Source organism: Sapajus apella, unplaced genomic scaffold (assembly GCF_009761245.1).
Source record: "Sapajus apella isolate SASKATOON/1434 unplaced genomic scaffold, GSC_monkey_1.0 scaffold56, whole genome shotgun sequence".
In the NCBI taxonomy this organism is placed as follows: domain Eukaryota; kingdom Metazoa; phylum Chordata; class Mammalia; order Primates; family Cebidae; genus Sapajus; species Sapajus apella.
In genome coordinates, this window is record NW_022436996.1 from 15060293 (window position 1) to 15081694 (window position 21402).

Sequence of the window (21402 nt, forward strand, 5' to 3'; positions counted from 1 at the left end):
AGGCTTCTAGGCTCCCTCTGTCTCCTCTTCCCCTTGACACCTTTCCCAGGAGCCAGCTTGCCAGCACCTTCCCTAGGGACACATACCACATGGTGTGTACCCAGGATCAGAGGTTGCGCCTCTTCCTTGTACCCAGCCTTACCCTGTTCATTCATCAGCTGAAGCATAATGGAAAACATGATGGCATTAAAAATTCACAGGAAATGTGATCGGATTTTATTTTGGCGGTCCTGATCCAAGGAGGACAGAATACGAATTTGGAGTATATGCTATTCAGTGCTGTTGCCATCCTCCCCTAGGGTAACGTATTCATGTGGAATTCTCTCTGCTTGGCTGCCTCGTGGTTCTCTTTGTCTTGAGGGCCCAGCATGGTGTCAAGAAAGAGAGCCAATTGCTGAAGTTTATTATTAGGAGATGCACAGTGATTCTACAGCTGTCTTCATATCTACCTATAGGATTATGTGTAGGTCTATTCAAGAACATTGACTAACATGGCAGAGTCAGGGCAAAATTCCAGGTTTTATCATTTTCAAGGAACTTTCTGAGTCCAGTGACCACTTTAGGCCCAACTCTATTGATATTTCACGGGTCTTGAACACTATACCTCCTCCACACTCCACACTCACACTTCTTTTCTTTTTCTCCCTCCTTCTCTCTATCCCCGCCCCTACATACACACACACCCCACCCCACACGCCCACATGTCTCAATCAGGAAAGCTGTGGTTTTCCATTCTCCACGCCTCCTTTCTCAGCACTCCCCGGGCCTGTTGGGGCGGAGGGCTGCTGCAGGGGTTCTTGCCATGCTCTCTCATCCCCTCCTGGCGCTGTGTCTCTACCACTGCAGAGGTAGAAGCTGCTGTCTTCAGGCTGGGCACTGGCCACTGTCAGAGATGAGAAGGTCAGGTTTGGATGGCTGATGGGAAATTTGTCCTCTGAGAAGCCTTGCTCATATTTGGCGTTGGAGCCCTCATTGGAAGTTGCCATCAGTGTGAGGCCCTGTTTCTTTGACTGACGATACCAAAACATAGTTGTGGCCTGAAAGTCCAGGGCGCGGCACTCGATCTTCACAGAGGTTCCACTCTTACAGACAACCCTGCTTGGATGTTGAGAGACGACAGCGCCAAGCCCGGAGCCTGCTGGAACAGGAGCCAGAGAGAGGAGAGGCCAGTGGGACGCGAGTCAGACAGGATGTCAGGCAGAGCTCAGCCTGTGCTCACTCCGTCTCCGTGCTCACAGCTCCTGGAGAATCCTGTTTGTTTAGTGCAATCTTCCTGTCGTCTTTCTAGAGCCATAATCCCCCATCTGCTCTGACCAGTGGCTCTCACCTTACCCTTCACACCTCTAGAAAGCAGGCTCACTCACTCTCCCTCTGATGAGCACAGGCAATCCACATTGTCTGGCCACCACTTTACCATGCCAACACACGCAAGTGCCCACCCAAGCTCCCAGGTAGGAGGAGGCTCATACCTGGCCCCAGAAGCAGCAGAAGCATCAGCATCTTCTGTGATGGCCTCACACCACCTTCTGTGGGGAGAGTTGTGACCACTGTCTCCATTCACCAGCTGGCTAATCACAGAATCCCAAGGATGCTCTGGTCTGCCCCCTGGTGGCGATCTGTGCCTATGACTGATGCTACATCCGTCTCTGCCTGTCAAAGAACCATGCATTGCCTGAAGTGGCCTAAGGGTTTCTCAATTCAACTTCTAAATATATTGAAAATACACTGAGACATAGAGCATTGCAATGACTTCAGTGAGTTTCTTATAAGGAAAGGAGTGTATGTTTGGGCAGTGAATGGCGTTGTAGTTTGTTTGTTGCTTCTGTTTCATATCTTCTAAGTTAATCACACCAAGACAGCTCATACTTGCTAATCACTAGAACTACAGGGTTGACCCTTTCTTCTAAGTGCCAGAACTGGACTTACAGAGCCTCCTGGGCATTTCTACACAGATGTCCAATAAAGATCCACTACAACCAGAAACTCAATTTTGTTCAATAACTTTTACTCCATTCATTCCTCCAAATTTTCTTCCATTGCCATATTCCGGTGGAGGAGGGAGTGTTGATTTTTTTTCCTGGTATTATCTCATCACTCTTTCCTTCCATAGTTCCTTTAGCCTGCCTCCCTCTTTTGGTGCTTGCCCATCTGGTGAAATCCTACTTGCCCATCTGGTGAAATTTGAATAATAAGTTTCATTTCAAAATTTGCTTTCTCTTTGACGCCCTTCCTGATGTCACCGGACAGAATTGGCCGTGTTATTTCCTATACTCCACTAATGTCTCTGATTAAAGCACGCGTCATGTGAAATTATGATTACAGGGTTTGTCTTCTACATCTCTCTTTCCACAGGCTTTTATTATCTTCCTGAAGGAAGGAAAAATTTTCTATTCATTTTTGTTATCTAGCATTCAGTAAAATAGGAAAAAGCTTGGGGTTGTGAGATTAACTTTTCTCTTCGTTCTTCTCTGTGTCTCTCTGACTCTCTCTCTCTCATATATATCTTATATAAAACATATAACAGATGTATATATGATATATCCATATATATCTTATATATAATATATACCATGTACATACATATGTACATATATGTATGTATCTCTATAAATGTATATATCTTATATACAACATACAACGTATATATAACAAATCTATATCCATATCCTATATGGCAGGAAACTTCACTAAACCACTAAGTGGGCTTAAAAAACTCTCTCTCTCTATAAAACACACTATAAACTATAATTTTATATATATATATATATGTATATATATATGTATATATATATATGTATATATATATATATGTATATATATATATATGTGTATATATATATATGAGACTATATAATACTATAAAATGGCTGGGCATGGTAACTCACACCTGTAATTCCAGCACATTGGGAAGCCAAGGTGGGTGGATCACCTGAAGTCAGGAGTTCGAGACCAGCCTGGCCAATATGGTGAAACCCTATCTCTACTAAAATACAAAAATTAACCAGGTGTGGTGGCATGCACTTATAATCCCAGCTACTTGGGAGGATGAGGCAGGAGAATTACTTGAACCCATGAGGTAGAGATTGCAGTGAGCCGAGATTGCACCACTGCACTGCAGTCTGGCGACAGGGTGAGACTCTATCTCCAAAAAGTAAATAAATAAAACTATAGTTTATAAAATTATATATATACATATATACATAACTATAGTTTAAAAACTATATATATAAAACTATGGTTTAAAAAACTATATATGTGAAACTATATATAGAGAGAGGCTGAGTGAAGTTTCCTGCCATCACACAGTCTGTTGATGGCAGCAGCTGCACTGCATGACTGGCTGAGGTGCAGGAAAGAGGGCAGGCAGGGACCGTGCAGAGGAGCCCTGCCACCTGGTCGGGGAAGCAGGACTGGGCACATTTATGCACAGAGAGGCAGCATCTGTGCTTCACTGTGTCAATACTACTGGCACAGAGATAGAAAGCTGTGTGGTTCCATTGGGCCGATGTCACAGTGAGAGGGAAGGACTCCTTTTTCTCCCGAGAGACGCTGTAGTCTTCAGCTATGTCTCCTTTCTGAAAGTCATCTACTATCCGTGAGTAGTAGATCAGTCTCAGTCCTTGCCCTGGGTCCTGTCGGTACCAGTACATGGCATCGTGGTTCAAATTCTGTTCACAACCTAGGGTCACAGCCTGTCCTTCCTTTCTGAACAGGTACTTTGGGGATTGAGTGATTCCACCATCCACGATTTCTGGAAAAGAAAGACATGCTGAAAGTATAGCCCAGGGAGGCACCCGACGCTGCTGTCCTTTGGGAAAGCCTTAGATCTGGAACTTGCAGCATTCCAGATAAGGATTTTCTCCCTGAACCCAGAACTCACTTGCTCCGAGGAGACAAAGGGCCACACAGCAGAGCGCCTGGTTGCTCATAGTGGAAAGGGGCCCTCCTAGTACCTCCAAGCACTTATTAGAAGAGAATGAGAAAAGAGGCTTGGCTCCGGGGCTTCCCCTGGCCTGATGTGTGGAGTTTGTCAGAGGCTGGAATGAAGAGGGGAGAGGTCCCTGGAGATATTCAAGACAGTCTTTCTAATTTTGCAGATGAGGAGACAGGACAGAGAACAGAGTCATTCCCACCTCCCGTAACTCTACATCGCATCTGTGCTGAGGGGGCTGGCACCTCACGTTTCCGGGTCAGAGTTTCACTCCAATTGGCTCATTGGTTTTTATCTTTCCAGTGACCGTATGTTTGAGTTACTTTAGGAGCACTGTAGACACTCTGATTATACAAGACTGTGAAATTCATTCATTTTTCCTTTTTTAAAAATTGATACATAATATTTGTATCTATTTGTGGGTGTCTGTGATATTTTGTTACACGCATAGAATGCGTAATGATGAAGTCAGGGTATTTAGGAAGCCCATCCCCTGGAGTTCTTGTCATTCTTTTGCCATCAGTTCTCTCAGGGAGAGTGACTCCTGGGGTCTGGCCAGCGGTGTCTGTGGACACTGTGACAACGTACTGCTTAGCCGTCCTGCTGCACAGAGCCCAGCGCTGCGGTTCTAGGACCCTCACGTGACCACACCAAGACCTGGCCTCCTTTGACCGCCTTCTGACTGGCTGGTGTCGCTCATGTCCTTCTCATTCTCCTATGTGTTTCTTTGCCTTTGTTCAATGTCCTGACAAAATTTTCATTTGAGTTTATTCTCCCTTGGTCATCTTTTAATTTATTTTTCATTAATGGGATAATTTTGTCTTTTTCTTTAATGTCCTTCCTGAGTTCAATCAATTTCTTTTTTCATGTCTTCTCAAGTTGGCTATTTCTAGTCTGAGTTTTTGAACTCCTGGTCCGGTGATGGTCACATCATATCCTCAGCTGCTTACTTGAGTGTATTTAATTCTGTTTGGAGTGTAGACTTACGTTTTCTTCTGACTCATGATTGCTTTTGAGGTGAGGAACAGGGGACAGAGGTGAGATGTTTTCCTTTGTTGTATGGGTTTTCCTTTTGTCTTGTTCATTTTTGTGTTATTGGGGTGTTTTACAAAATTCCTAGTTTCATGTTCCTTTTGCCGTCATTCTAGCAAAGTCCACACTCCTTAGTGAGCTTTTTGTCTTCGTAGTGGGGCTGGTTGTGTCCTCTTAATTTGTGATTTCCTTTGTTTTGCGGAACTCTCAGTGTCCCCTTTTCCCTCTTACTCCTCACTATTGAATTGTCAGAAGACTCTCTTTTCTCCTCTTTGCCTTTTTTCCCCTCGCTGTAAAGCAGTATCTTTGGAAGCCTGTTCCTTTAAATTACACATCTGGTGCTTTAAATGGCATGGAGTTTGGCATCCCTCTTCCTTGCAGCCTTGCTGGGGTCTCAGGGTTGGTCTTTTTTGGGAGATCTCTCTGGATTTTTCTCAGGCTCCCCAGCCAGCATCCCTCTTCTGTTTCTTCCCAGAAGATTTTCTGGGTGTTTCTTCTTTTGGGTGAAGTTGAGAGAGGGGCAGGAGTATATTAAATGATTTTAGAAAATCAAAGGGCAAAAACTGTAGTGACGTCCTGTGGTTTATTCTCCATGCTGGTGAGTCTGGACTTAGCCTGCATATACATTTGAAATGACTTTGTCTTTGTCTGCCTTTTGATGTTAGGAAATTGTTCCATCATAGCAAATTATAACACACCTTTTTCTGTAGTTGGCCTGTATCTGTTGAGTGATGATGATAAAAACAAACATTAATTGAGTCAAAAAGTTGAGGTGACACATTTCTAATGAGCAATATCTGTGGGCCAGACCTTTTCCCTAAATTCTAGATAAATTTATCCAACTCGATTTCCATCATCTCTCAGATGTTCTATAATTTTATAGCAGAAGTTCTTGAATCTAGCATCTGTACAAACCTGCACAGGCACTCGGCAAGGAACAGAATGAGGATTATGGCCTGAAAGAATGCTAAGCAGCATGATGTGGGTTAAAACTCATAACCCTTTGAGCCAAATGCTCTCTCTCACCTGCTAGGTTTTTTTCTCCCTTCCCTCCCCTCCCCTCCCCTTCCTCCCTTCCCCTTGCCTCCCTTCCCCTCCCCTCCCTTCCCCTCCCCTCCCCTCCCCTCTCCTCCCCTCCTGTTCCCTTCTCTTTTTCTCTTTCTTTCTCTTTTTCTTTTCCCCCTGTCTCTGTCTCTCTGTTAAGTGTCTTGAAACTGACAAATTAAGTCAATGTTGAAACCGACAAATTATGTCTAGCTCTTAAAAATCTTTGTTCTTTGGATGACAGAGTCTTAGTTTCTGGGCATATATCCTAGGATGTTTCATGATATTCCTACAAGCCTCCCCTATTTCCATCCTCAACTTGCAGAATGCCTTAGAGCTGACCTGTTCTCTGTACAGGTAATGCGTCTCCTTTCCCAGCCCACCGCTGTCCCCAAGGCAGGTCTGGGGGATGTTTGTGCACTGAGAGGATGCGGCTCTGTGTCGATGTGGTTATTGAGCTGGCACAGAAATAAGCTGCTGAGTCTCCACGCTCTGCCTGCTGGATCCTTAGGATGCTGGGCCCCTCTTTGGGGAATTCAGCAGAAAACCGTTCCTTTGGCATTCCTGACTCATCTATGATGCTTTCCCTCTGGAGATAGATCATGAATTTCAGACCTTCCCCCAGGAGTTGCTGATACCAATAAACATGATTGTGTCCTTCTACTGGGCTGCATCTCAGTCTTGCCTCCTGTCCCTTCCTCCTGACCAGGTGTCTTGGGTTCTGTGTGATGCCGGCATTTGAGAGACCTCAGAGGAGAAGAGACTGCATAAGACAGAGTTGTAATGGCAGAAGAATGAATGTCTTACAGTGAAGGAGCCTTTCCTGCATTCGTTTAAAAACTCACATGAATTTTGCTTTTTCCTCCACAATGTAATTATTTGTTTTCATATGCAAAAATCCTTAGACAACACAGAGGTCCACAGTATATTTGAGACTCTGCTGTAGAGCCCAAAATGAAGCCCAGCGATGGTGATCCTTTTGCTCAAAACTCACCTGTGCCCAGAAGACAGATGAGCGCACAGCAGAGGACTATGGTGTCCATGGCAGAGTTGGGCATGGAGGGAGCCTGCAGGCAGGGCTGGCAAGGCACTCACTGCAGCACATAAGGGAACCAGACCTTACAGCTGCCTCTTACAAGACGCTTCTTCCTGTGAGGTCACCACTTCCAGTGGGTCCTATGGTTTCTAGAAAGAAATCTCGTATGTCAGTTAAATGGTAGATCTTTTGTTCTTACCTGTACATACAACCTAGGCTTTGTGTGTGTTTGTGGGGAGAGTGTTTTGAAGTGAGCACCTCTATATTATTGGTTTTCCTTATTCACTTTTTTAATAGACTATATCTAGCTTTGTTGCCCAGGCTGAAGTGCAGCAGTGCAATCGTACCTTATTACAGCCTCTATCTCCTAGGATCAGTCAAGAGAGTCCTTCATCTCAGCCTCCCAAGTAGCTAGGACTACAGGACACCAATCCCAGATAATTTTATTCATTTTTTTTTCATAAATGGAATCTTGTTGTTTTGTCCAGGCTGGTCCCAAATTCCTGGGTTCAAGGAATCCTCCCACCTCAGCCTCCCAAGTAGCTGATCTCACCGCTATTCTTATTTTTTGTTTCTTTATTTTCCTTTTGTTGGCTCATATCATTTTTCTGTTTTCTGGCTGTTGCTGAGTGGAGGTATTGACAAGAGTTGATATCTAGATGCTCACATTAAGAGACAGGGAAGTGGACACCAACATTGCTGGAAGGAAATTAGAGACAGAAAATGATTTGGCATTGTCTCAGCTTGTTTTTCGCTCCCACACCTCAGCTAAGGAATGGTTTCAAGCATTTTGAGGGGACTTTAAGATTTGTAATTCACTTTCGTCACCTTTGCTTATTCCACTTGAATTTTTGATATAAGTAATTCAAATAACAAACCCTAGAAAAACTCCTCCCTCTGACCTCATGTCTCCTTGTTCTAAATACCTAGCTATACCACTCTCTGCAGTCATACTTGGGATGCCTGTGTTTGAGAGATCTTCCTTCCTCACGTTTTTTTCTGTCCTTTCTTATCCTGTAGCATTGAATAAAAAGTATGTGAAAGTCTACTTTGTTCCAGGCATAATGAGAGAAAGATCTCACTCCATTGGATAGGCACCCTAGAGGAGTTAGGTGTGTGACTTGTACCTCTAGGACCCTCCACACTTAGATTAATAGATAAGATCATGTTAACATTGAGTGTCCAAATAACAATGATTCATGGCCTTACTCATATCGAGATCCTAGGGATCCCCAAATATACTCTTTTTTCTGATGTTGGAGCTGTCATTTTGGATATTTTCATGTTGAGATGTCTTTTTCTTTAAAATTGAAATATAATTTACATGCCATAACATCCACACTTTCAAAGCAAGTAATTTGGTGGTTTTTAGCATATTCACAAAGCTGCAACCATCACCATGAATTCCAGAACTTTTTTTTTTTTTTTTTTAGATGGAGTCTCACTTTGTCACTAGGCTGGAGTACAGTACCGCGATCTCGACTCACTGCAACCTCTGCCTCCAAGGTTCATGCAAGTCTTCTGACTCAGCCTCCTGAGTAGTTAGAACTTCAGGTGCATGCCACCACACCCAGCTAATTTTATATTTTTAGTAGGGACGCAGTTTAGATCCTTTCCTATTTTTAAATTGGGTTCTTTGTTTAGATCCTTTTCCATTTTTAGATCCTTTCCCATTTTTAAATTGGGTTATTTGTCTTTTTATTATTGAGTTGTAAGAGTTCTTTATATATCCTGGATACAATTCCTGGTGAGATATATGATTTGCAAGTATATATTCATTTTGGAGTGATCTTTCTTAAAAGTGTCCTTTGAAGTACAGACTTAAAAACATTTGATTAAGTCCAATTTATCTTTTTCTTTGGTTGCCTGTGTTTTGAGTTTCATGTTTAAGAAGTCACTGCCTACTCTGTAGGACAAGTTCCTGGATGGCCCTGGCAACACGGATCCCCCTTTTCTCCTTTATAATTATTAAGAATAACTGTAGGATGTGCTAGCAATACCACATCCTGTGTGGTATTAAGAGGAACTGGCAGCAAAAGCCTGGGCTCTGTTCTTGTCTCTCCTGGACAAAGGATGTCCCGCAGTGCTTTAACCCATTAAATGTAGCCCCTGGGTTTTAAACCCAGGACAGAGTGCACTTTCAGAGTCTCTCAGCTGCAGTGCAACATGAGGCATATGCAGACAAGATTCCATCCATCCTGGGTAGCTTTTCTGAGCCTTGAGAGGACAAACTCATCATGAATCCTAAGCTTCCACTGCCTTTTGCTGCCTATCTGTGAGTAATAAAGTTGCTTTGCTCAAATTGTTATATGAATCATGCAGGTGATGGAAATTGCAGTTCAGGATGCAGTGGGCTGAAGTGGTGGTTGGCATGGTGATGACCTCTGTCATCCTTCATGCATTTCTCCCTGGAAAATTAACACAATTCCCTGGGATTATTAATGGTGCCCAGCAAATCTGCTTCACATCTACCTGCTAGAATAGGTAGTTAGGCGGATATGAGCAGGGCAAGAGAGACCCCCTCCTCACACACCAGGATGTCAGGTGATCATCAGGTGATGGTCAGGTGGTTGTTAAACTGTCTCTCAAAGATGATAATTGGTCACAGCCAGCATCCTGGAAAGACAGTTTCCACATAGATGAAAAACATCTGGAGCTGGTGATCAGCAGCTTGCTAAGAACATCTCTGGAGTTGGGCAAATGGGCTCAAGCATGTGCACAGGGGCTAAATGGCAGAGTTTAACTAACATATGACTCTAGGAACACCCCACTGGTAAAGGAAAAATGCCTCAAGTGAGCATGTGCACAACTTCAGTAAGAACAGTACGCACTCAGCCCCTCCCAAGTGCTGGTGGGCCCCTGAGCACACAGACAGCTTTCCCCAAGGAAAAACATCAAGCGAGGAGAGACGCAAACCCTAGAATCATGATGATGAGTAAAACCCCAAGTCAAGTGCTAAACAGCGCACTTAGGGCTCTCAGGACGCCTGCTTGGCCGTCTTCCAAGTGTCCGTTACTTCCTTTCACTCCTGCTCTAAAACTTGCCTGGGTCTTTTCCTCTACCTTGGGCTTCTGCCCCTTGGCCCCATTCTTTCCTCCCAGGAGTCTAGAATTGAGCTTACTACAGACCCATATGGATTTGCTGCCGGTTACATACACACCAAGGTCACAAAGATGTATACCTATGCCTTCTTCCAAGAGTTTTTGCTTTTACATTTAGGTCTTTAATTCATTTTTAGTTATTTTTTGTTTATGGTATGAGACAAGATCCAACTTCACTCTTTTGTACATACATACACGGTTTTCCCAGTACCATTTGTTAAAAAGACCATTCTTTCCCCATTGAATGGTTTTTGCTGGACTCTTGTCTAGGATTAATTGCCCATAAATTTATGAATTTATTTGAGGGTTCTCAATTCTATTCCATTGACCTGTATGTTTATACTGTTCCAGTACCATACAGTTTTGAATAATGTAGTTTGGTAATAAGCTTTGAAATTGTGAAATATGAGCAGCTCAACATTTTTTTCTACTATTACAACACTGTTTTGGCTGATGTTGGTACTTGAGACTTCCGTATGAATTTAAACATTGGTTTGTCAATTTCCAAAAAAAAAAAATACAACTAGAATTTTAAAATTTTGACAGAGATTGAGTTGACTCTATAGATAAATTTGGGGAATATTTCCACTTAACAATGTTAAGTCCTCCAATCCTTAGACATAGAGTATCTTTCTATTTATTCAGATCTTTAATTTCAACAATATTCTGCACTTTTCAGTCTACAAGTCTTTTCTGGGTTTTTTGTTTGTTTGTTTAATTTATGCCAATATATTTTATTATTTTATTGCAATTATATACATAATTCTGCTCTTAATTTCATTTTCAGATCATTCATTGATAACGTATAGAAATACAATAGAACTTTTGGATTTAATCTTTTATCTTGCACCTTGCTGAACTTGCTTATTAAATCTAGTGGAGTTGTGTGTGTACATGTGTATGTGTGTGAGAATTCATTAATATTTTCTATATACAAGATTATGTCAGATGTCAACTGTAATTTGAGTTTTATGTTATGTCTCCCTTTCTAGTCTCTTATTTTCTTAAAATGACTAATTTCCCTGGCTAGAATGAGGTTGTTACAGGTTTTTTTTTTTTCCTTACAGTACTTTAAGAGTGATGCTTTCCTATTTTTTTTTTCCACTGGATACCCCAGAAAAAAAATTTCTTTCTTTCTCTTTCTTTCTTTATTATTATTTTTTTTAAAAGAAAAAACAAGTGAAAGTAAAGAAGAGAAGATGATCTATGAAAAAAATTTAAAAAGTAAATATTGGCTTTAACACAAACTCCACAGTTGCTGTTTTTTATTTGATGTTTATGTTTTCCCCAAGTGCATAAGATCAAGGTAACCAAACACTCCTGAATTCCTAAAAAAAAAAAAAAAAAAAAAAAAAAAAAGTCTGTACTTTGCCTAGACTCGCCTGTACCCAATAGACAAAAGCCTTATACAAGAATTTCCGCTCACCCATTACAGAGTGCAGCAGAGAATGCATACCTGCAGCTTCAGGTACCAGATCTGAGGAGGGTGGGAAACAGTGCTGCAGTTGCAGTTTTGCATGGATTCACATGCATATTTTCTTTATTCTATCAAATGACAGAAGCCATAGATGAATGGTTCCTGGATTAGATGAAGATCTGTTCTAAATTTAAAAATTTTAAATTCCTATGGTCTAATTTTAAGCTATTTTTCTGTGTGTGTGTGTGTGTGTGTGTGTGTGTGTGTGTGTGTGTAAGCTCTGAAGTGTAAGGCAGCAGTGAGCAGTGAGTGAAGTCACTGATCATAGAATGAGAAGATAGTGAGTTTGTTTTGATTATAAGGATAGATGTGAGGATATCTCAACTGTGCCTCATTTTCAAAATGATCCCATTTGAATTTGTATGTCTCCTTTATTGAATATTCTCTTTCATCTGTGTTCCATAGATTTGTTGGTTATATTTTTACTCTTGAAATCCAAGGGTCACCTTAATCTCTCTAATCTCCCTCACTTTTCACAGCAGACACTGTTAAGACTGTGTTCATTCTATATCCCAAGAGTTTATTCCCCTCTTTCAAATTCTGTTACTGTTGTTTCGGCTCAAAGCCTCATAATTTCCTGTCTAGGTTATTCCAATAATTGCCTTTTTTCTTTAAGAAATTTATTTTATCATTCGTTCTATGAGACCTACCCTGCTAACACATTTTTGAGTGTATCATACAGTATTGTTAGCTATAGGTTAAATGTGCTACCTTTTTTCTTTCCCATTTTAACATCCTTCAATTCAGTTGCTTTTGACAACTTTGTCTAAAATACAGATGACCTAATTATTTTCTGGCTCAATAATATTAAACTATCATGTTTGAAATGAAAAGAAAATTAAAAGTCTTTAGATTCTCTACGTCTTTTTTTTAAGCTATTTTTCTTGACTTAACCCCTAACGACGTTACACTGTGCTCTGGTTTTGTGGATCCCACGTGTGCTTTCCCACTTCAGTGACTGTCCTGCTCCTCCCTCCACCTAAACCTCTGCTTTCTAATTCCAGTATCCAATGCAAGCATCATCCAAGGTTGCTTTAAAACATTCTTTTTCACGAACAGTCTTGGTTTTCACCTCTAAATCTGAGCAAATGCAGTACATTTTTATGTCTCTCTTATGGCATTTTCCTCAGCCTCTACCACTTCTGTTTAAGTGTGTGCCTGTGTGTGTGTGTGTGTGTGTGTGTGTGTGTGTGTGAGTGAGTGAGTGTATCTGTCGGTGAGTGTAGCTGTATGTCTTTCTTCTCACTAAATGATAAGCTCCTAGAAGAGAAGGTCTGATTCTTCTTTGTGTGGTTAATAACATTTATCATAGTCCCTGATGTGGAAGAGCTATTCTTTAATAACACTTTAATTAAATTTCCCATTAGTCAAGATTGAATTTATTCTCCCTAAAATTTCTAAGCAAGTTGGTCTCAAAAAATACAAATCATATTTTTTCTCTTTCCTGCTCCGTCATTCTCCCTTTAGCCAAAATGTTACTTGAGTGCTTATAATATAATTGTGTGGGTCTGGGGCTACTGGGTCTTCTCAAGAGCGCTAAGATTGATATGTACACCTGTTCCACTAGATAACTGAAGCCAGGATCATTTCCTATTGCAACCAGGTGATCTCATCACTCTGAGTAGCCAGTGTTGTAGGGGTAACTTGCAGAGTCATTTTAGGCAGCCGATAATTTGCTGTGAATAAATGTATTAGCCTCAGACAGACTGACTACAGATCCTTGGGAATTACTTTTTCTGACTAAACATTTTACTCTAAGCAGCTATAAGCAAGCTGTGGCCCATCCCTGGATTTGTCAATACCACAATAGGAGACATTCCTCAATGTCTTCCTAAGCTTGTCTCATTCTCAGCTTCTGATTGGATATTGTCACTTCTGGATGACTGAAAGACAGTGAAAAAAAAAAATGACAGAAACTGTGGAAAGGGCAGAAGAGCGAGCCTAATGATGCAGCCATCAGTGAAAAGCTTCAAGCCAGGTCCCAGAACATCTGGAACCAGAATGCCCGACCTGCTCCCAGTGGAAAAGGCCACGTAACAAAGAATCTGGGAGCTAGGGCAGGACCAGTAGGTATGTTCCATAAATAAGGGAGAGAGCTTACATCTGTCTCTCTGTGGCTTCTCCACCCCAACCCAAATAGCCTGGCTGACCACACCACAGTCCCTGCATTAGCTCCTCCCTGCCAGGAAGGCCTACCTCCTGTGCAGCCTAAGTCAGGTGTGAGAAGTAGTCAAGACAGCCTTTCCACTAAATCCTAAGTATCTGAAGCGGGTCTTAGGCATTGGCACTTTTTATCTACTCATCATCAATCAAAATATCTATGGCAGGTCACCATGGCAACTGTTCAATCTCATACCAGCCTTCCCAAGTGTCAAAATTTCTGCCTAGCCACAGGCAATGACACTAGCATTTGCCCACACTATGGACAAGTTTGGTGGTCACTGTGTAGGAAGGAGAAATAATGTGCTGTGTTCAAACCTCTGGGAACTGTCCTCATTCTTGTCTTTCTCCAGATAACTTGTAGTTTGTCTTCTAGCAATAATTCTGTACCCTTCAGCTTCCTATTTTCAACTTAGATTAGTCATCTTTTAGCTGTCGTGCCCCTGGGCTTTTTCTCTCTGCTTTTTCTGGTTCCTTTCTCATTCTATTAAAATGATTTTATTTTTAATTTTTATTCTGTTTTGAAAATTTCTTATATATATTTTTTATTTATAGAGACAGGGTCTCATTCTGTTACCCAGGCTGCAGTTCAGTGGCATGATCATATCTCACTGCAGCCTCACAAGCAATCCTCCTGCTTCAGCTTCCTGAGTAGCCAGAACTACAGGTGTGAGCCAGCACACCCAGCCCTTTGTCATTCTTAATCCAACGTGATGATAGTAGAGCAGACGGAATTAAATAAAATCCCTGGCTTCAAATGCCAGCTCTACAATCGGCTTAGTGTACGTCTGGCACTTACTCCTTAAACTTCAACTTCTTTGTTAGTAAAATAGAAATAAGTAAAATAATTTTGGGTTGCTGGTAAGGATGAAATGAAATACCATAGATGAAATATCTAGCATAGTACTTCACCTATAGCGATATCCTGCCTCGTTTTCTCTCCCTCTTAAGCAAAGCCCAGGCTACCTTTAATGAATATTACAATGTGTTTTTCTAGGAGATGATTAAGCTGGTTTAACATAATTGTTGTGATGATACACTATGTCTGCTTAGAAATAAATTAAGGTCATTCTTGTAATTTTACTAGAAAAAATTTATTCCTTCGTTTCCAATCTTTGCCCTGAAACATATTCATAGTTGTGAGACATTGGACAAATTATTACTCTTTTGGGGTCTATAAAATTGGGGATAATAATACCTACGCTAATAGTTCTCTTATTCCCAATGAAGGGAACAAGTCCCACGTGGCATATGGTCACCGTATCAGCAGATGTTGACCACATATGGTAATTTTGACATTTATGCTGATATTGTCTGGCACGTCTGGATTGACTGAAGCAGGATGACATCTCTGGACAGATTCCTTTCCACCTGGATGGAACAAGCAAAAGAAATACACCCTTGTTTGTAGTAGATTTGGAAGATATCGCACAGTATCGGGGGGTAATGACAGAATAATGAGTCATGGAGTTGCTTACATCAGTGGTCCAGTAAGAGACAAACCGTGAAACTCAGCAAAAAACTGGAGCACAGCAATCCTAGACAATAATAACGTGTCATAATAGTAGCCCAAAGCTGTGTATACCAGTGTTTTAGTGGTGAGGCACTGTACTAGAGAACTTGATGAATTATTTTATTTAACCCAATACTGTCAGGTAGGTACTATTTTTATCTTCATTTTAGAGGTGAGGAATTGAGGCATAGAGAGGTTCATAGTCTTGCCCACGTTCAGGAGCCAGAATTGTGGTCTTTCTTATTTGATTCCAAAGTCTATATTTTTAACTGTCACCTCCTAGTGGCCCGTGGCAGGCAGCGTCACATACCTAGGTGGGCAGTGGACATTTGAATGTCTTCTTGGGACATCCAGGATGAGACTTAAGGCTGTGGACACAGTTCCTTTGAGAGAGAGGTATATTTCTTTAATCATGAGTGAGTTGGGGTTGAAGACTATACCTATCAGAAGTCACATTGTCCAAGACATTATATGAAAGATTACTAATGCTGTTATATATTATGCATATTGAATGGACATTTTTATTATGTATGGAAAATATATGTGAAAAATTTTATTATCTATGAAAATATATATGAAAAAACATCACAAGGTCAAGAGATCAAGACCATCCTGGTCAACATGGTGACATCCCGTCTCTACTAAAAATACAAAAAAATTAGCTGGGTGTGGTGGTGTAAGCCTGTACTCCCAGCTACTCAGGAGGCTAAGGCAGGAGAATCACTTGAACCCAGGAGGCAGAGGTTGGAGTGAGCTAATATCACACCACTGCACTTTAGCCTGGCCACAGAGGGAGACTCCATCTCAAATATATATATATGTGTGCATATATATATATATATATATATATATATATGCCAAGGTGAACACCAAGGATGTTTCTGTAATTCTGAGGATTTCTATGGCAGGCAATAAAGATGCCTTCATTGAGGGAGTATCATTGAATTAGAAAATATTTTAAAAGACCAAACAGAAGGCACAAGTTGGAAAAGAATCAAGTAAGAGAGACAGAGAAAATTTGGTTCAAATGATGGGCACTGGCAGAAGGGGAGAGAGAAAGGGGCTGGCCTTGTTATGACAGCTTTGCAGTCTCTGGGAAGAGCAGGAGCTCAAATGCTCAGAGAACCTGGAAACATAGAATTAATGCATGAAAATAAAACAAATTATTCAGTAAACTGTAGAGTGTTAAATGAATATGAGGTATTTTTACAGACAATGACAGTGCTGGCAGGGTGGACAGGAGACCAGAGAGAAGAAGGTGGACTTCTCTGGATGGCCAATAAGTGTATAACCATTCATTTATCCTTTTCACTGTTATTACTTGTTTTACCCTGTTGTCGCTGGCATGTAATGACATATATGTATTAGTAGATGAATGAGGGAAAGTTGATGTTGCTTGTTTTTCTTTACAGAGAAAATAGGTCTGGAAATATTTATTTATTAGCAGGTAGGAATTGGGAACATTGGAACACACTGAGAAGCAGATTTATTAGCAGGTAGGAATTGGGAACATTGGAACACACTGAGATGCAGTGGGTACTGGGCAGACAGTGATAGAAGCACTAAGAAGACCAAGCTGAAGTTTGTAAGTTGAGGCTTCATAAACTGTGTATCGCTAATACAAACTGTGAGTAGGGCTGGGATATATTTAAATAGTAAAATGACAAAAAAGCAGGCCAGTGCTATAGCTTCTGTTTATTTCTTCTATAATTAAAACATCTATCTTATTAAAGTGAAAGAAATGAAGGTATTGCAACATTAATAAACAACTTACTTTTAACAGAAATGCTATCATTCGTGTCATTACCTACAATGATTGTATAGTTTAATGTTCACACTGAGACACTTTTGTATGTGAAAGAGGTTGCTATAAGCAATCATGCCCGGGTGACAAGACTAAACCAGGACTGCGGTGTCAGTCATGGCATCCACGCGCCAGACTTTCTAACATGTTGCTTTACTGCCATCTAGCAACGGTGGAGGGGATTGCAGGAAGTGTATACTTTTCACAAACCGCATTTCAAATCAGCCCCAAAGTTGTGGTATATAGGGGTGATCTATAATGTCCCTTGCAACCAGATAGGCTCTGGATCTGTGTTATCTGCATATGTAATTATGTTCATGTTTGCCAGGTGGTAGTGATGTCTTCTGTAGCAACCCTGATTGTCACATGTGGAAAATAGAAAGCTGTAGATAGGTAGATTATACATATACACACATATTTATATATTAATAGTTATATATATTTATATATTTGTATTGAACAATATTTACATAAACATATTTGCATATATTTATAAATTTTATATGATATAAAAATTTATATTTATATCAATAAATAATATGTATTTGTATAAATGTACATAAAATGTTATATATTTTATGTTTATATTAACTATAATTAAATATATTTATGTTAAATATATATAAATACTCTAATATTTGTATAAATAAACATATAGTGAGTCAAATAATCAAATCTTAGAGTATCAAATCTTAGAGACTAAATAGTGAAAGTCTCTCATTTTGAAGAGGAGGACACTGAATCCCAGAGAAGTAAGGGCATTTGTCAAGATTTCACAGGTGAACGGGAAAAAACAAAGCCAGATTTGGGATTAGAAAGCAATTTTTCTGACTCCAATTCTAGCGTCTATGAGTCTAGGGCCTGCAAGAAAGGGAAAGGAACAGTTGAGTGTTTGAAATAAGAGAGAAAAACCTCATGCTCCCCTGGGCAGCCAGGGGAGGAACTGTATTTGCTAGGACAGACCCCGAATGGGGATTCTAGTCAGTGTTTCTCCGGCACCATCCCCTACGAGGGTCGTGTTGCCGCCCGCCTTGCGCTCTGGTTTAGTCACTGCCCTCCAGGGAAAGTTGGTCTTGTTCAGGAGGTGGACCTGCAGTATCCAGCAGGCTCTTGTTCCACAAACGTACATAACATTGCCTCTGCTGAGTACAGTGATGGGGGAAGAGTTTGCAGGAGAGCTGTGAGATAAAAGCAATGGGAATGTTTTGTGTTTTGGTTAGTAATATGAACCTCAGTTCTCTGGTCTCTGCACCTGAAAAATGGTTTGGGGACCCTTTCTTCTACACACATGGATTCCTCTTAATCCACAGAATGTCTAGTTCTGTGTTTGGGTAGTTTCAGGAGCCTACTGCCCAGTATGCCCATCACGATCATTAAAGATGTTAATTCATGGTCTTGTGCTCTTCTGATAGCAGCTGCAGCCACAACAATCAACTCACTTCTTTCTTCTGGGGTAGGAAGATGACGAAGGGGATTTTTTCAAATGTCTTCTGGGAGTTCAGTGGGGAGGAGAGCAGCTAGAGCGTTTGCACCCAGGAACTGACTCCGTCACGCTGTGCCACTGCCACTGCAGAGATACACGGCTGAGTCCCTCAGCTCTGCGGGATGGATTTTCAGCGTGGACGATGTTCCGTTAGGGGTCTTTCAGCTGTGAATTGTTCCTTGGGCATCCCTGAATCAACTGCAGTGTTTTTGTATTGGAAGAAAATCAGAATCTCCAGTTCTTGCCTTAGATTCTGTCAGTACCAGTAAACAAATATGTGACCAAACAATAAATCACACCTCAGCATCACCTCCTATCCCATCTCTGTGACCTGGTGTCTGGGTGTCTGGCTGACTCCAGGCTCTGAGCATCCTGTGGGAAAGACAGAAGCCACAGAAGATGAAGGGAAGCCCAAAGAAAACATCTTTTTGGTTTGTTTGTTTTGAGACAGGGTCTCTCTCTGTTGCCTAGGCTGGAGTAAGGTGGCATGATCTCTGCTCACTGCAGCCTCCACCTCAAGGGTTCAAGTGATCCTCCCACCACAGCCTCCCAAGTAGCTGGGACTATAGGAGCATGCTACCATGCTAAGTTTTATATTTTTTGGTAGAGAAGGGGTTTCACCATGTTTTTTTAAATTGCATTTTAGGTTTTGGGGTGCATGTGAAGAACATACAAGATTGTTGCATAGGTACACACATGGCAGTGTGATTTGCTGCCTTCCTCCCCATCACCTATACCTGGGCATTTCTCCCCATGCTATCTCTCCCCAACCCCCCACCCACCACTGTCCCTCCCCTTTTCCCCCCGACAGACTGCACTGTGTGATGTTCCCCTACCTGTGTCCATGTGTTCTCATTGTTCAACACCCACCTATGAGTGAGAACATGCAGTGTTTGATTTTCTGTTCTTGTGTCAGTTTGCTGAGAATGATGGTTTTATAGGGACAGGTTCATCCATGTCCCTACAAAGGACACCAACTCATCATTTTTGATGGCTGCATAGTATTCCATGGTGTATATGTGCCACATTTTCCCTGTCCAGCCTATCATCGATGGGCATTTCGGTTGGTTCCAGGTCTTTGCTATTGTAAACAGTGCTGCAATGAACATTCGTGTGCATGTGTCCTTATAGTAGAATGATTTATAATCCTTTGGATATATACCCAGTAATGGGATTGCTGGGTCAAATGGAATTTCTATTTCTAGGTCCTTGAGGAATCGCCACACTGTCTTCCACAATGGTTGCACTAATTTACAATCCCACCAACAGTGTAAAAGTGTTCCTATTTCTCCACATCCTCTCCAGCATCTGTTGTTTCCAGATTTTTTAATGGTCGCCATTTTAACTGGCATGAGATGGTATCTCAATGTAGTTTTGATTTGCGTTTCTCTAATGACCAGTGATGATGAGCATTTTTTCATATGTTTGTTGGTCTCATATATGTCTTCTTTTGGAAAGTGTCTGTTCATATCCTTCGCCCACTTTTGAATGGGCTTGTTTTTTTCTTGTAAATCTGTTTTAGTTCTTTGTAGATTCTGGACGTCAGCCCTTTGTCAGATGGGTAGTTTGCAAAAATTTTTTCCCATTCTGTTGGTTGCCGATTCACTCCATGTTGACCAGGCTGATCTCAAACTCTTGACCTCAAGTGATCCACCCGCCTCGACCTCCCAAAGTGCTGGGATTATGACCTTGAGCCACCATGCCCAGCCAAGAAACATCTTTTATGCAAATTCTTACATATACCTGAACTCACCTGCCCCCAAGAGATGCAGGGTCCCCCAGCAGAGGAGCCTGATGTCCATGATGAAGTCAGGCAGGACAAGGCACACCCAGCGATGGGTTCTGATGTGCAGTAGCAAACAGCACTGAAAGTTCTGGGTTCCCTTGGCCCCATGAGGTAGGATCTGGCCATGACATCGTGTCCCCAGCAACACCCAAAACCTCAGGGCACCTTCCGTAGGAGATGGGGATCCTTGGTTCAAATATTTGGCCTCATCCTTATTTTGCTTCGTGGATGATGTAAACGGGGCTGCAATCCCACTTGCTGGTGCTTAGGAGAGCTGAAATTAAGAAAAACATAAGAGGAAGTGGAAAAGGAAAGAGAAGAAAGTGAGAATAGAAAAAATGAAGAACAAAATTGTAAAACACTACAGAAGAATTGCAATTTTATTAGCCTTATGAAGTCCTCTGGCCAGAGCTTTAGGACAAACAGAAATACTCAGGAGCAATGATATGTGTTCCACCAACAAGAAATTTTGACGACCCTGTCCTAGAATATAATTGTTTAACCTATACCTCAGGTGATACTAAGAAAAGTTGTCTCAGACCACACTTCAAAATTTTTTCTTTCTTTCTTTCTCTTTCCTTTTTTCTTTTTTTTTTTTTTTTGAGATGGAGTCTCCGTTGTCCAGGCTGGAGTGCAGTGACATGATCTCAGCTCACTGCAACCTCCACTTCCTGGGTTCAAGCGGTTCAAGCGATTATCCTGCCTCAGCCTCCTGAGTAGCTGGGATTATAGGTTCCTGCCACCATGTCTGGCTAATTTTTGTATTAAAATTTTTTTCAGTAGAGATTTTTAAAAGGCTAAACAAAAAAGAAGACCACTTTCCCATTAAACTAGAATGTTAAATTGTAAATAGAACGAGAAGAATTTTCCTGGGAAAGAGAATATTAAATGGATAGTTTTAGTTTCTGGGAACTGCATTGAAAACAAAAAGAATAGGGATGAAATGAGAAACCTAGTTGAAAATGAGGTAAATGAAACCGAAGGAAAATTAATGCTCGGACTTAGGGCATGGTCAGTATTGTCAAGAGCTTCAAA

The 21402-nt window shown here is 41.3% G+C and overlaps 3 gene segments (V, D, J or C); all 3 read right to left on the reverse strand.

Annotated features, from left to right (window-relative positions):
- Positions 1-500: 500 nt before the first annotated feature.
- On the reverse strand, positions 501-1784 carry LOC116527976. The segment is given in 2 exon segments: positions 501-1135; positions 1470-1784. Coding segments are annotated over 2 exon segments (513 nt in total).
- A 1455-nt stretch (positions 1785-3239) lies between these two features.
- On the reverse strand, positions 3240-4998 carry LOC116528037. The segment is given in 2 exon segments: positions 3240-3751; positions 3881-4998. Coding segments are annotated over 2 exon segments (561 nt in total).
- A 1296-nt stretch (positions 4999-6294) lies between these two features.
- On the reverse strand, positions 6295-7107 carry LOC116528003. The segment is given in 2 exon segments: positions 6295-6754; positions 7002-7107. Coding segments are annotated over 2 exon segments (480 nt in total).
- Positions 7108-21402: the final 14295 nt, after the last annotated feature.